Below are 16212 nucleotides of genomic sequence, written 5' to 3'. Positions count from 1 at the left end.
GATCGATGCTATTCCAATGCAAGGGCTTGATTACAAAGCTGCTGAAAGGGACACGATTCGCACCGGATGGTATGGGCAAACAAAAAACTAGGTCTGTAACATGCAGCTTTCAAGAGATATTTGGTATGTTGTATATGAAATATTTTTTGTACAATTTTTTTATCATATATGACAGTCGAGAACAAGGTTGGGATGGTAATGCGTTTCTTGACATAGCAAATGTAATAAGTTCGACAATATCCTTTTACTAATGCCTTAATATCAATTCTTTTCCTGCTACAACTGATACATTGCTGTAACGCTTTACTTGTCTAACACATTACATTACCCCAACACTATTGAGGACTGCAGATGGATGGGTAAAAGGTTGTATTGAAGCAGCACATTTAAAAAAAAACAAAAAATGGAAGAAATGAACTTTAACAAGTTTATTTTGAGGACTGTGAATTTTGTTCCATTTTCAAGAAAAGGAACTATGAATGTCAACTAGTTAGTTTTATTCTGTGTCAGGTGAACTTTGAACGATCTCATATGAAGTGTGAACACGCACAGCGCTGGCCACAGCACCAATGAAGACGTTTTTGGAAGCAGTAGATTTCCTAGCAGTCGACTGCACCAGTTGAAAGTTCACACATGCAATTAATCCGACATCTTTATAGCTCAACCATTTTGCATGGCAACACAAGGCAGTGTTCTTGTCAGTAAGCATTTAGTTCACCCAGCATCATTCACTTAGCTGGCAAAGCAGATTTTTAGTGTCTTGTTCAGTAACAGCAGCATTAAATAAACTGATGCATCATCACAAGTATGCAAAGATTTGTAGTTTAATAAGTTTGTCAAGTAAACTAGGCAAGTGAGCATTTATTCATACTGGAGGTAAATTACAGGAGACAGACTTTTAAGTTGTTTTTCTATCAATGATTGCGTAAGAATTAAGTGATTAAGTATACTGGGCAGAAATTGTTGCTAGTGCCAAATTTATGTGATTTTGCTGATGATAATCAATCATCCTGCTTACTTTGTGATGAGAAAGACATCTCACAGCATTGCATCCGAGTTATGACTGGGCTTTTTTCCTGCATTCATTTTATGTTGGCTTTCAAGCCAGTACCTCGCCGGAATAACTGTGCTTTTTCCTTTAGTCTTTCAAATTGACAGAGGCTGTCAGGAGCGTTGTAGTCGGGGAAGAGTGTGACTGTTATCTGTGTCCGTTTTATCTGGAATTATAAATATGTAGGTAAGGAGTACCATTATTATTGGCAGTAGTAATTTGATTGTGTCTAAACAATCAATTGTGAAATACTGAACATTAAATTTGTTTAAAAAACACTTAAAATATTTTGTTATTTGCTGAAGGAAATGAGAAAACCTTCAGAATTATACAAATCATGTGTGTGACCATTTTGTTTCAGGCAGACACATTTAAAATAAATGGTTGAGCTGTAGTTTAACTGCGGTTAAGATAAACTTGTTCTGATAACGCATTCACATGAAAGTAGGAAGTATCAAACCACAGATAACATTTGTTTATCTGATCTCATTATAAACACTGACGCTAATCAACTGACAAAACAAAAGTCCTGTCACCTCGTTTACTCATTAAAAAGCAGAACAGAGCTACGTCTTGTTCTTCAGCACACCATATAAAGTCAGATACACTTCTCAGCTGTTCTATGTAAATCCACCTTTTACTTTATTGGCCTTAACTAAACAAACTGGGCAGTAAACTCATAAATATCTTCATACCTCTTCCAGACAGGCAGATGGAATGGTTCCCTCCAGCCACATCTTGCAGTGTGCCACTGTGAAGTGAAAGGGTACCAGAGTTAGCCTTATGCACACCAGACTCAAATGTAATACCTGCAGGCTCGTGCAAGTACACCTGACATTTAAATTGATGGTAATGTAGTGGACTTGACTCAGTGCCTCACTGCACTCTTAACATGGATTCAAGCTACTAATACTTTATTCGAAGCCACAGAATTGTATTAAGACTTTATTTGCATCAGAATCTGATTGAACCTTTGTGTGAGCATGCAGAGCAGAACAGCAGCACCTGTAAGAGAAACTTATGAATTACAGGTTTTCTTTCAGACTCTAACACCTGCCAATATTCTCTCCTCCAGAGTTTCACTGCTTGTTAAGTTTTGGAGATAGGCTGACCAGATGAGAAGGGGTGAAATTTGGGACAGGGGAGTTGGGGATGGGCGAGGTCACAGTGTCAATGAACAGTAAAACAGTTAGGACAGGAATCGGGACAACTATTCTATTCGAAGAAGTAACTTCATATATCCATAATTAGAAACCAGTATATTATTTTAGGTGACATATGTATGCATGTAATGTAGTAACAATTATTATCTTGTTACTTTGTCAGTTTGACATAATTATTTTATAGAACAAAAGGCAAAGAATTCAAATGAAACTGATATTATATAATAATTATAATAATTGCAGTCATCTGAAAACAGTATGACTATAAGTATTAAATTGTAAGTTAAAGTTCCATACTCACGAAGGTTGGAGGTTTTCACTACATTCCACCACACCAGTATATAAAATCAAAAATCAACCACCTATCTTTGCCCATGCCTTACTCAAAGGCACTGACTTTATTATTGCAAGCCATCATTGCACCACTGCAGATGTCACATTAACCTTCTGTGACATGCAACAGGATGTAACGAATGTTGGGTGTAGTATCATTTCCCACTTGTAGAGACAGTGGGCAGATTGCGAGTCAGAAACAAAGTTTCTATGTTGTCACAACCACAACTGAGAAAGCGTGTATGCAGATGCACTCCTAGGGGCTGCAGAAGGGTGTCACTTTCGGGGGGGAAATGAGGGCATGTGGTGGGGGTGGAGGTGGGGGTGGAGGTGGAGGTTGGGGCTGTGTCTCTGTATGTAGGTGGTATAGGAACTAATACTTTACACACCTGCACACCATCACCATCACCACTGCATAGTGAGATATCTATTTATAACTTCCTTTCTGTTTACAGAGAAAAGAGTCAGTCAGGTTAAAAAGTGAAGTCCATTATAATCAACTTGTGATCAGACTGATACAAGGTTGAGTCTCTATGCCAGCTGGACTGCAACTGTATATGTAAAGTGAGACTGTATAATCACCAGTATACATGATCTCTAGTGTTTTATAAAAGGCACCATTTACTTTACTTGAACACACAGAGCCATCACATGAGAACACTCTTACATTATCATTATAAAAAGAAACTTGTGATGGGAAAAAAGTTCTCATCAGAATTTAAAAAAAATTCCTTCCTTTTATCATGTACAGGATGGGACTTTATTTGTATTTCCTCCAGAGAGTACAAGGTTGTTGTTGATTTCTTTTTACTTGTATTTGATAGATAAGAGTTAAGGTACTGTAGGAACAATTCCATTACATATTTGACACAGTGTAGTATCATGAGAAACTTTCCCCAAACTTTTCTGAAACATTGGCGGCTTTGTGTTGCTGTACATCACAACAACAATAACAACCTCACAGTGAGCCTTATGAAAGTCATGTGACTGTTGTTGAGCTGTCCAAACCTCATGACAGCAAGCAACAAGTGCTGTGCTGCAATAAAACCAACAACACGCTGCAAGCTCTCTGTACCTCGCTGCAGTGTTTATTACTTTTCTGTTATGCATGTGCTGGTAAATCCCTTGCTTTTTGTTTGTTTGATGCTAACTGTAGAGTGTTAGCAATATATATGCAAAATGCAGCAACATTTAAAATGCCATCTCATGATGGTTTGTTTTATAAAGACTGTTGGATGTCACCCTGCTGATAGACACCATCACTAACAGTTGAAGCGGCTGAAAGTTTTGAAATGTAGGCCTTTGTGGTGTTAAAAGACAGACTGCTGATACCACATTGGTACTGTGTACCAAATAAAAGTTTCCATGCAGGCCTGAACTGTAGAAGCCAGCTCTCTGTATTGGTGAATGTTGAAATATTTTAATAACATGATTTACACCATCATCATCAGAGTTGCTCAATACTGGAAGTAGGTAAGTAGGTTTGGCTGTCAGAAGCTGTGCCAAATTACATCACACATCAACTGATGGTGCTGATAACATTCATGTGATTGATGTTGACTGTTACTGGGACTCACATGGGTGAGCCTGTGGTGAATGAATGAATGTCTGAATTAAAGGTAGCCTGAGGGGATGTTGACCACTTGTAGCACGATGGAGCAATGTTTTTATGAGTGGATCCCCATTTGCTTGTATCAGGAAGCCTTGAGGTTAGGCTACGTTACAGCAGGTCGATTGAGTTTAATTTTAAAAAAAGAAGAAAACCATTAATCTGCTTCGTGTGGCGTCCACATGAAAAGTATGTATCAAATGTTACTGTGATCAAGTATTTTTGAAAATTAGATGCTATTAAATAAGCTATGTCTCACTATCATTAAAAACTTTGAATTGACAGGTAATAATAGAATTTGACAAACGTTTTAAAACCCTGTCTATCACCATGACAGACAAGAAGAAACTCTAACACAACCTCTGCATTAGAGCATACGTGCTTGAGACTTCTGGTTTAGCCCTCTGCTAACTTGAGTGAGGTTAAAATCATCGAAACACGTGGCTCTAGTCTTTCCAAATGTTAGTGGACCGAATCGATCAAATTCTGATCGTGAAATTATATGCCAAATATGCCAAATTGGTTTCAAAACCTGGCACTTGTCCTGGGGGCTTGGGAAGGAGTCCGAAAGCTAGCAAAAATCGATTCACACAATGGACAATTTAAAAAAGAAAAAAAAAAAAGAGTTAGTTTTTTTCTTAACAAATGTTTGTTAGACCTCAAGCATACATATAATGTTGAGATACAGTGAATGTAAACACAGCTGTTGTTGGTTTATAAGAAAACTCCACACAGCACCTTTAAGCTGAGGCTGCTCCATGTAATCCCTGGATGTGAAATAAAAATGTGTTGTTGTTTGGATGTTCAGATTTAAATTTTCTCGGTACATGTAGCCCGGTGGTCTTACTGTGTCTCTGGCCTGCAGTGGAGGCGCTTCCAGCCACAGTAGGGATCTCTGGCTAAGACGCAGTCCTCACAGCTGTGTCCATACTTGGAACAGTTTGCCACATTCAGCTGGACGAGTTCACTCTGAGAGTTCACATACAGCTTCTTCTGCAATGACACAAAGTACAAAGGGTTTTCTGATTGTACGGCACCATTACGGATCATTTCAGAAAATTCTGAAGAAGTACTAGCCTCTCCCTTGAACACAGTATGACCTTTACTGCCATATGAACAAAACTCTTCCATTGTTTCTTGTGGGAGAGGGAGAACAGTTGTGTAGGTGGTGGGGTTACTCACAGCAGAAGGATGTAGGAGGATGCTGAGGACTTGTGCTGTGTGGTTGAATGGTCGATATTCAGCGATGACAAAGGCCTGACTTGCATTCCTTATGACCTTATGAATCCCCCCATTATCTGTTGGAACAGGAAAGACAGAGGAGGATGATTAAACAGTCAAACCCATCTGACTACACCACAAACCATCCCACTATCATAACTTGGTTTGAGTCACCTCATATGACTCCTCCAGCTAAGTCTATCAAAAGTCATGATTGCCTCCGATAAAATGATTGCCCCATCTGACAAAATGATTACATGTACATGTGATAAGTTTATTTAGCTTATTTCGGTACTTCCTCCTCCTTATTTGGCTAAGATGTCTTTAGACTTTGCTAGTTGGTGTGTCATCATACACCAGTCTATAGTGCTCAAAGGGCAAATGTATTTATCACATTTATATAAAATGCAAGTTATGTGTCTTTCCCCTTGACATGGTTAACTGTTCAGTTGGCTCAACAGCCTTCGGTCCTCTGATAATTAGAGCGTGGGCCTTTATTTATTCCTTTTTTTAAGGATGGTCGTGATGAATGGGTTCAGCCTATTTAGATCACACAATGTAACTGAAGAGCAGCACCACTTTAGCAGCTGAAAGCCAGATTTAGTTTTTAAACTTTCACACCCCCTTTTACACTTTTAAAGGTAACAACTGTTTCAATACTTTTCAATACTTACTTTTAGACTTTCAAATGTTGAAGCTGAACTGACATTAAAGCCCATTTTTGCTCATATTGTATATACTGTATTTCCGTGGTGACTGTTTTGTGGTCTTGCTCAAAAACTGTAATTACCAAAAAGAAAACAAATTCTAATTTAATTTTTTCTATATTGATGTTCTCTAGCTGGTGTGAATTCTTGGTATCCCTGAAGTCAGTACTGTAACTTGACCAGTGCGGTATTTTATTTCTGACAAGCTGACAGGAAGTCAACCATGAGCACCAGGAACAGCGCTGGGCTGTGAGGTGACTTCGGCGTAGTGGTGGTCACACTCTGTATTGTGGTATGAGCAGTGCTAATACAATCAAGCTAGCCCAACTAAAGTCAATGTCAGTCAAACCCGGCCTGACTCTGTTAATGATGATAAATAATAAATGGTTCTATTCTTCTTTTTTGTATTAAAAAATATATAAATTTTTATGATTTGCTGTCAGGAATAGTTTCTTAGTCATGTAATAGTAAGTAATAATAGGAGCGCTGACCGGGGTCAAGAATGCATTGACACATATTGTATGTCACGAGGGGAATGAGACACGAGGCAGAGTCCCTCATGGTTTGTTTCTGCTTTCTGTCATTGGGAAATAATAAAACTCAAACCAAACCCAAAAATGAAACTCCTGAAACTATCTGGAGTCATAAGAAAACTTGGTCGCACTTTATTTTACAGTACATTAATAAGACGTAACAGGCCGTACTTTGCGTCAAATTAGACAAAAACAATAGCCAATAAGACGTAACAAGCCGTACTTTGTATCAAATTAGACAAGAACAATAGCTAATAAGACTTAACAAGCCATACTTTGTATCAAATTAGACAAGAACAATACGCTAATAAGACTTATAATAAGTCTTATTAGCTATTGTTTTTTTCTTTTAAAAAAGGAGAAGAAGAAAAAGATTTTTTATCTTTTTCCTGCTACGAACATTGCTTTTAAAAGCCTACGCTGAATCTAATTAACAAAAAGGAGTTGCAACTTTGCCAGGAAGCGGTTTGAATCTGGTTTGGTGTTAAAAGTCAGACTGAATGGCACAACATTTAAGACCCCCAAATGAGTCACATTGCAGAACCCACATTTCCCCCCCGAGGCGATCAGCTCTGTCTTCACTGTGATATCTGCAGGCCTTTGTTCCAACCACATACCACATACTAGCATTCATTGCAGCAGTGCTGGGTTCTGTCTCAGCAAACAATTTAAAAGCAACCTGTGCATGTAATCACCCTCATGTACAGTACACTATTCCTAGTATCAGTTGCCCTGATTGATATTACTGTACTACTCACTTAGAGACAGAAACAGGACCGGGTGGTTGTTGCTCCCCTTGTTCGGGGAACCGTCGACGTAGATGTGGGTGTAGTGGTGGTGACTTAACAGAAGTGGACCAGAGTGCTTCACAGGCCGGACCCACTCCTGCATCTCTGTGGTCGGCTTGATCAGCTTCAGGATTTCTAAAGGAATCTTCGTGCTGTCTTGAACACACTGAAGAGAAAGGCATATATTTTGGTTTTGGTTTCACACAAAGTGGTGTTAAAAGAACCCCCTAAAAGTGTTTTAAGTATGTATTGGGTGGCTTCTTTGCGTCACTACAGGTGTGAAAGTGGAAAGTGTTAACGAAATAGTAGCTTTAAAACGCAAAAGTAGACCAATAATAATGCAGTTATTTGGTTTTTCAATGAACCCATATTGACGCTACAAGAAATTATGCAAACGGCAAAATTTGAAAACATTATTCAAATTTGAGTCAAATTTTTTCAATAAACAAACACAATCAACTTTGTCTTCTGCTTTGCAACAAGGAATCATGTCATGACGCGACAGGTTATTACATTTTTCACCTCGGATCACAATGAGTGACACATACCGCTCTAAACCTGTTCTTTTCTTCGCCTTTAAATGGGGAGGTCTGGAAGATGAGGTCGATATCTTCCATCGAGTAGACACACACAGCACTCATTGACCTGCAAAGACACACAGAGGATCAGCTGGTCAACACAGACAAGAGACTGTTGTGAGGTCAGCAAAGATTTCAGCCGTGCCAGTCAAAAACAGTGGGAGGAAACAGCTGAGCAGATGAGGCAAATTATAAAGAGGAACTCAACTTCAAGAGGAAGCAAAAACAGTGTGTTCTGTCTGATCAAGTTTAAAAGGTACAGGGGAAATGACCTACATTCAAGTGAAGTTGTTCATGCTTTACTTCTGTGTAAACTGTGTGACTTAAGTTGTAAAGTCTTTATTCCCACCACACGATGTTGGGTAAGTTACGACTATAATTGAGCGGTACTGAATCTTTGAGATAATCTCATTTATCCTAACTTGATGCATACTTGAATAAAATAGCAGCGTATTTTCTTGAGTAAAACCCTACAGAATCCTTTCCACCCTTCCTTAAACGCATGAATGATAATGGCGTCTTACCATTCATTTCTGAAGAGTGCATAAATCCTGGTATCCTGCCAGCGCTCTGCATGCACAGTAGCCACATCTACCAGCTCAGAGAAGTGCTTTCTGCTGTTAAGGTCTCCACAGAAGAGCCTGGCATTCAGCTGGGACGTCCAGGTAAACTGCAGCGTTTTCTTGGGACCACCTTTATCTGCCTACAAGCAACACACGGCAACAGGATCAATTGCTTCTTCATAATGCATATGTATGATGAGTACATGTAATGGATATGGTTACACTCCTTGTTTGGTACTACTTGAGAAAGATATTTGATCTATACTTCTTAATTTTGCAGGCCTTACCATGCAAACCCGGGTCACAAAGGGAACCCACATTTCACTATCCAAGCCTGTGTCTCGGTTTTTCACATTATAAAAGCCGTAAACCTTGTCCTGCAGGGGATTGTCTTTCTGTCTGCCGAGCACCAAGCTGACATAGTGCTGCTCTAAAGACACAAGAACAAAGTTATTATTCGTCTCTATAGCTGTATGACGTGGGAATGTTTAAGGGACTATCAAACAAAAGAAACTTCTCAGAAAACCAGTCTACCTTCGTCTTGGTTTGCTGGTCTGACTCGGTCTTCCCCAAACTTGTGGATGCCGACATTCTCTTGAGATCCAGAGTTAGTAATGTAGAGGTCTGCGTCGCCTTCTGTTTCTGCAAAGACAGTACAAATGATTACAGTTTGTAAAAAGTATCATAGGAGCATCACTGTGCATTTGGTTTGCAGTCAGCATCAGTTAACTTCATTCACAAGTGTCTCTTGTCAGTGATAGTATGAAAAACTACTCACTGATGATGCAAAACCTGTGTGAGAAACTGGAGCCTGGAGAGACTAGTTAGTAGAAGCAGGAAGCACCAGTGCAGTCTCATTATAAGCAATGGCAGCAAAGAAGAAATCATTGGCAGTAAAGCAGGTTAGAAGAGCTGAAAAGGGAGTATATGTTCAGAAAACACATCCCTGGATGACAAATGAGCCCATGAGGATTAAAAAAGGTCTAAAGCCATTATGAAATACTGGTGAAGCAGCAGATAAGACAAATCCAGCATGTACACAAAACTCACCAACAAGGGCAGACGGTTCACCTTCCTTTATGGCGAAATCCCGTATGCTTTCTTGTATGAAGTCCAATTGTGCAGAGTGACTGCACATAGGTGACTGCTCTGATACATTCTACAAGAAAACACATTAGGCCTTAAAAAACCATCACTGGTAGCACAAATATGATTCAATAAATCAAATTCAAGCCAAGCTAATGCATTTTTGTTTTTAAAAAGGTGCAATATTTAAGAATTGGCCACCTTTCAAAATTGTATTACAAACAAATAGGGGGCAGCTGCTGCTAACTGGAACTTAGCTAGTTAGCTCAGTTAGCCATGCAGCCAGCAGTCCAGACTGCGAACATAAGCACTTGAGGAGTGTTGGCGTGGTTTACACTGCTAGCATAGGAGCTTTGGACTGCCACGCTGGGCGGGAGAGGTGTCTGAACATTAAGTTTAAACTATAACTTCTTCAAATTCTCTTAATAATTTAAGTAAACTAAAAATATATTTTGCTTCTTTAACATGCACCACCTCACAGGTACATCTGAAAAAAAAAAAAAACATTCTCTATGTTGTCCTACCATGTAGCAGCACACAGTGCTTGTGCCATCTGTTCCACAAACAAACACCTTGTCCGTCTTGTTCGTCTCGTGGACCACGCTGATCTTATAGTTGCAATCCTAAATAAAAAGAGAACATTTTTTTGTGATATTTTAATCACCTGACAAACACACCAAATGCTCTGCTGTTTGCTATGAAGTCATGTTTCACTGCTCACGCTTGGATTGTTGCATTTTTGCCACAGCACCGTTTTTTCCACAGGATTCTGTGAAGAGAGGGAAAGATTCATTTTCTCCACACCACTAGAAATTGAGGCCATCTGTTTTTTGATTTCAGACTCCTTATACTGACTTAAAGCCTGAGTGCTGTGATCTAACAGTCAGAAATGTTCATTACCTTCCGAAGATTTTGAAAGTCCACTGAAAACAGGTGTGTTTGTCCCACAGCTGTGACAGTGTCTGGCTCTCTTCCCAGAACCATCTGGACGGGTACATCGTAGACAGGAAATGTCAACCTTCTCACTGTCTCTACAATTAAAAAAGGTTGAATGATAAACAAGGGCTGAACACAATGGAAATCATTAAATTGTCATTTTGCACAATTTTACAGGAATGATTTAAACCTTTTTAGTCGAGCTAGTAGCATGGCAAGGTAACCAGGAGGGGAAAGAAAAAAGGCGGAATTAGGTCCAGACTTAACATCCTGGCTAATGTGAGCTCGTTGCATCAATAAACAGACGAGCTGCAAGCCAACATTAACCACATGCATGAATACAGGACTGCCCCCATTCTTGCATTTATGGAGACGTAGTTGAAAAAAGACTGACAGTGATGACATGTTGCCAATTGATGGCTTCGCCCCCCCCCATAAGGCTTGACCGAGACACAGAGCTCACTGGCAAACAACATGGCAGTTGTGTGTGTCTCTATGCAACGGTCATCGTCAGAGAGGAGCTGTGCAACACTGACATTGAGCTTCTGGCCGTCTCCCTCCGCCCTTTCTACCTTCCCAGAGAGTTCCCACAGCTGTTTTTCATCCTGGTTTACATTCACCCCAGAGCAAACGCTTCCACTGCCATAGACCACATAAAGAAAACTGTAACAAACTGGAACTCATTTCCCCTGACTCTCCCAAATTCATCCTGGGAGACTTCAACCACTGCTCAGCTGACAAGTCTCTGAAAGGATTTAAATCCACATGTCACCTGCACCACACACAAGGGAGCCTCCGCTCAGCTTGGCAGAGGATCAAGAACATGGCCGCTGTGAACACTGCTCCCTCCACCCACAGGACAATCCAGGTGGCCGGCAGCAGCCCAGCATCCCTCCCCAATGACCTTAACTCTTTTTTTTTTCAAGATTCGAGACAGACAAGACCACCCAGCTAGAAGCAAACATCTCCTCCCTCAAGCTCAGCTAGAAGCAATCATCTCCTCCCTCAAGCTCGCAGCAGCTGAACTCTCCTTCAACATGAAGGAGGTTGTGAGAGCCCTCAGGAGGACACTGGGGGTGTGTTTCAGCTCCTGTTTCATCGATCCATGGACAGCGGCACAGTTCCCCAGCTATGGAAGCACTCCACAGTGGTCCCAATCCTAAAGAAGAGCTCAGTCAAAGCTCTGAATGACCTCAGGCCTGTGGCTCTCACTTCTCTCGTGATGAAGGCTATGGAGAGGGTCATAAGGAAGCACATCATCACGGTAACTGACCCACTGATGGACCCTCTCCAGTTCGCGTACCGTGCAGGCAGAGGGGTTGATGATGCCAAAACATTCATCATGGACACGGTACACAAACACCTGGAACACCCCAACACCACAGCCAGACTCCTGTTTGCAGACTTTTCCTCTCCATTTAACACCCTACGGCCACATATCTCTCCACCCACTTCCACCTGGACAACCAGCTGATCCTGTGGATTACAGACTTCCTGACCAATAACACCTTCTCCGACATCTCGGTCACCTCTACAGGCTCTCCTCAGGGCTGCGTCCTCTCACCTCTGCTCTTCATCCTCTACACCGATGACTGCAGGTCCACCCATCCAGAGTGTCATCTGGTAAAGTACGCAGATGACACAGTTCTCCTGTCCCTGCTCTCAGGCCTCTCACATCACCACAGCTCAGTGCTGCATGAGTTTGTGGAGTGGTGTGATAGTGGTGGTGGTGGTGTTAAACACGGAGATGCCAGCAGCGGCAGTATCTCCTGAGGAAGCTTAACACTTTTGGGGTAAATAACATTCTTCGGACATTTTATTACTGCTTCATAGAGAGTGTCATCACATTCTCCATCACCTGCTGGTTCCACTCCATAAGTCTGCAAAACAGGATCCTGCAGGACCCCTCCCACGCTCTGTTCCCAGCGTTTGAGTGGCTCCCCTCAGGACGCTGGCTGCCCAGGCAGCAGGACACTGAGGAGGAGAGCAACCTTTGTTCCCAAGGCTGTTCAGCGCCTAAACTTCCAACCACCCCTAGTTTATTTAGTCTTTTTTTTTCTACCTTTATTTGATTTGTATTTATCTTTTTCTAGTACTGACTACAAATAAAGTATTTTGAATTGAACTGAATTGAATGGCTCCGTGGATGGCAATGTCAGTCCATTAGTGCACCACTTTGATCCAGACTGAAACATCTCACATAACTATTTGATGGATTGCCATTACATTTTCTCCAGATATTTATGGTCCCCCTGAGGAGGTCCCCTATCTTTTCCTCCAATGCCAGTTTGAGGTTGGAATTTTTGGGTTTTATTTATGAAAGAACTGTCTTGAGAACTGTGGCACACACATTCGTGGTCCCCAGAAGATGAATATTAACAACTTTGATAATCCTCTGAATTCTAGCTGAAACACATTTGTTTTTTGCCAAAAATAAAAAAGGAGAGTGCCAGCAGTCTGTTTTGAGTGAATCGCTGAACTATCTGACAGATTACCATGAAATTGGGACATACATTCCTCTCAGGATTAATAACTTTGGTGATAATTTAACTTTTCACCGAACACCATCATCTGGTCAATGTTTCAATATGCCCAGTACTTTACCTGCAAAACTAATGACATGTCCACCATCCTCAGCTATACTTTGTTTATTGCTAATGTGCAAATGTTGGCATGCTAACACACTAAACTAAGATGGTGAAAATGGAAAACGTTGTACCTGCTGAACATCAGCATTGTCATTGTATGAATTTCGCCCAAAGCCCTGCTGTGCCACAGTACACCCTTACAGAGCTGCTAGTGTGACTGTTGGACTCCTCAGAGGTCAGCATGCTTCTTCTAAACTGCCTTTCAGTCAAACAGCCACCCACACCTTTCAGATGTCAGATTTGGAAACCTCATGCCATAATTGGCGAGCTGTTCGGAAGTGAGAAAGGAGCCAGGGTTTGAATTTCCCTCTCAGATCTCTTTTTCACTTGTCAAACACCCATTTCATTTCATTTTTCACATGAACTACCGGTTGTCTGGAAATGTGCGACTTTATCACCATATTTAAATATCACGCCTCTCCCCTCTGTGTGATGCTGCCTTGTCACTCTGCCTTCCAATGGGGCCGTTTGCAACATCTTTAAACACTATGATGCACGATATAGGAATAGGAAATTTTAAATTACTGGCAACCGTCAACAATGAAATTATAGCCAATAAATAGAGCTGACAAAGCCTTCAGACTTGACACTTGGCTGCAAACCGTTCGAGTGCCTGCTGAAGTTTGTAGTCTAGGTTCTATTTTAAAAATGTCTACTTTGTATTCTCGGCACAAAGTCAAGTACGTTTTTTTAAAATAAGAGTAAAAGAGAAACATTGTACCAAAAAAAAAAGGTTTAATCAGCTGGAATGAGCTGTTTTTATAAGTGTCAACAGTGTCCACAAATCTCAAGTTGAGAGGGAGAGTTCCAAAGTTTAGGAGCTACAACCGCAAAAGCACAGCCAGGGTCAAGGACCAACCAAGACACCACTGATCAGAAGACCTTAAAGACCTACTGGTGACATAGACCTCTGATGTAGGCAGGTGCCTGACCATGCAGAGGTATGTCAGAAGAACAAGAACCTTGAGTTGGATTCTAAATGTGATGGGAAGCGGGTTAAGAGAAATCAAAATTGGTGTCACATGAAACCTTTTGGCGGACGTGAAGCGGAGCGCTGTCCCCCGGACACTACTGGCGTAAACGTACACAACCATAGGATCCATACACAACACTGCCTGTAAATGAAAGCAGTTTTTCGAAGCTCATAGATGCTGACAACATGCTGTAAAATGCACAGTGTGTCAAATTGAGGTTTGTTTATCAGCTAAATAAAAGTCTGCTGAGACAGCATCAGTGTGAGCGTGAGAGAATCAACATTTCTTTTCCACACTATGGTGTCAATGAGGAAGCCACAGTGCTTCACAAGCAAAATATCAACCAGGTCAGGGTTATTAGAGGAACACTGGTGTTATTGACACCACCGTCACTGATGATGTCTCCATGTCACTCAGCAAATATTAACTTCATTATTCAGAGCTGTTTGTTGCCATGGCATGCCAGCTGTCCTGTTTAAAGAGATAAGACTACTTTCCCTCATCGCTTCAACCTCTTGTGTTCCCTGGAAACTCACTTCTTCTTTTGTACATGCTTTTTAAATACTGTGTGGTCGACATCAACAAATTGTTGATATGGTGACTTTGATGGTATACAATTATAAGTTTACAATTAATGTGATATTTGAAATAACTTTTAACATTCTGATTATATTACAGGACAGAAAGCTCATCTCCTATTAATGAATTTTGTTGTGTTTTTTTTAGTGTGTGTGTCCATAGATGTTCATGTATTTCTTCTGTCAGTATGTTAAAGCACTTTTGGTGATTAGTCGCATTGCAGCAGAAGATAAAGGCCTTCACATCACTCAAACATAGTAAAACATTTTAACACTTACGTCATCAAGAAAAAGCGAAATATTTCGTACCTGTGTCTGAGAAAATCATCCGTGGCAAATGCGTTGAGTTCGCCTCTATCAAAATATTGACACATGAAAATAATAAATATACTGCCAAGAGAATCATTTTGGGTCGGATGTGTTTTCGAGCTGTGTGTCGTCTCTGCCCTGTAAACTCCTCTGGAGCTACTACACAAGCCGACGGACACGCCTCTTGGTTATTGATTGGACGGCTTTCACATTAGTTCAGTTTTCCCTCAAACATTTAGCCTAAAGATAGCTTCCGGTGTTCAAAAGACACCATAATCACATTATGGGTTATTAAATGATGATTTCACAATCAGAATATCACTGAGGCAGATAATGACAAATATCACAGTGAGGCTTGTTGTTTAGTACCTTAGACCAATTAATTTAATTGTTTATCATGAAGGTTATTTATCCCAGCTACTGTGCTTCAATATGTTCAATATATTTCTGAGACAGGTAAACAAACAAACAAACAAAAAAGTAGTATAAAGCTTCTAGCATTGCTCGCCTATAACACTGTTGGACTCATGATGAACAGTTTCAAAACAAAAGATCAAAACTGATACAACAGAACCAGAGATATCATCTTTTTATTCAGTGCATTCATGTTTCACTCCTACATTACCCACAAAGATTTACACTTCTTTTTTTCACATATACAATAGTACTCCCCAAGACCATGTAAACACACAGTGTGGAAAATTGGTGGAGTTACCCTTAAAAGGGGCATGTGTATGTAGTTTTGGAGCGGTAATAATACAAACTCAGAAATATATATTTTTTTTCCATTAGTGAATAAACAAGCTGTTCTCAGAGGAAAATAAGGTCCCCAGAACACTGTTTGAAGCTGGAAAGGTGGCAGGGTCCGCCAAATATAAACAAAATAAAACAGTACGAAATTGTATTGTCCTTTAAGGTCAGTTTGTTTATTCAGTCATGAAAACAAAGAGAGTTTGTTTATTTAGTTTGCAGAAAAAAATCAGTCAGTGAAGATCTTTCTCTTCTGATTAAAATGTATTTCCCCAAAACTAGTGCACCTTTAAATTAATCTACTGTAGGCATCCACCAGAGGGCAGTGTCAGCTCTGGAAGATGGTGATGAAAAACAATAATTAATAAATTTAATAAATTTATGA

At 40.4% G+C, this 16212-nt stretch overlaps 1 protein-coding gene across 1 annotated transcript in view; it reads right to left on the bottom strand.

The window, feature by feature from the left end:
• LOC140994705 (semaphorin-7A-like) overlaps positions 1 to 15249 on the bottom strand; it is an 18141-nt gene extending 2892 nt beyond the window's left edge. The window contains exons 1-13 of the mRNA XM_073464461.1: positions 15078 to 15249; positions 10533 to 10663; positions 10354 to 10401; positions 10157 to 10255; positions 9597 to 9705; positions 9081 to 9188; positions 8834 to 8976; positions 8508 to 8686; positions 7954 to 8050; positions 7376 to 7571; positions 5339 to 5454; positions 5004 to 5149; positions 1747 to 1802 (exon numbers count right to left, since the gene is read on the bottom strand). Coding sequence (XP_073320562.1) covers positions 1747 to 1802; positions 5004 to 5149; positions 5339 to 5454; positions 7376 to 7571; positions 7954 to 8050; positions 8508 to 8686; positions 8834 to 8976; positions 9081 to 9188; positions 9597 to 9705; positions 10157 to 10255; positions 10354 to 10401; positions 10533 to 10663; positions 15078 to 15174 — 1525 coding nt within the window. The 5' untranslated portion in view covers positions 15175 to 15249. The remainder of the gene's footprint in view (positions 1 to 1746; positions 1803 to 5003; positions 5150 to 5338; positions 5455 to 7375; positions 7572 to 7953; positions 8051 to 8507; positions 8687 to 8833; positions 8977 to 9080; positions 9189 to 9596; positions 9706 to 10156; positions 10256 to 10353; positions 10402 to 10532; positions 10664 to 15077) is intronic.
• Between the last annotated feature and the right edge of the window lie 963 nt (positions 15250 to 16212).

This window comes from Pagrus major, chromosome 4 (assembly GCF_040436345.1).
Source record: "Pagrus major chromosome 4, Pma_NU_1.0".
Taxonomy (NCBI): Eukaryota; Metazoa; Chordata; class Actinopteri; order Spariformes; family Sparidae; genus Pagrus; species Pagrus major.
The sequence above is the reverse complement of the archived record's forward strand: the minus strand, read 5'-3'. Positions and strand labels throughout refer to the sequence as shown.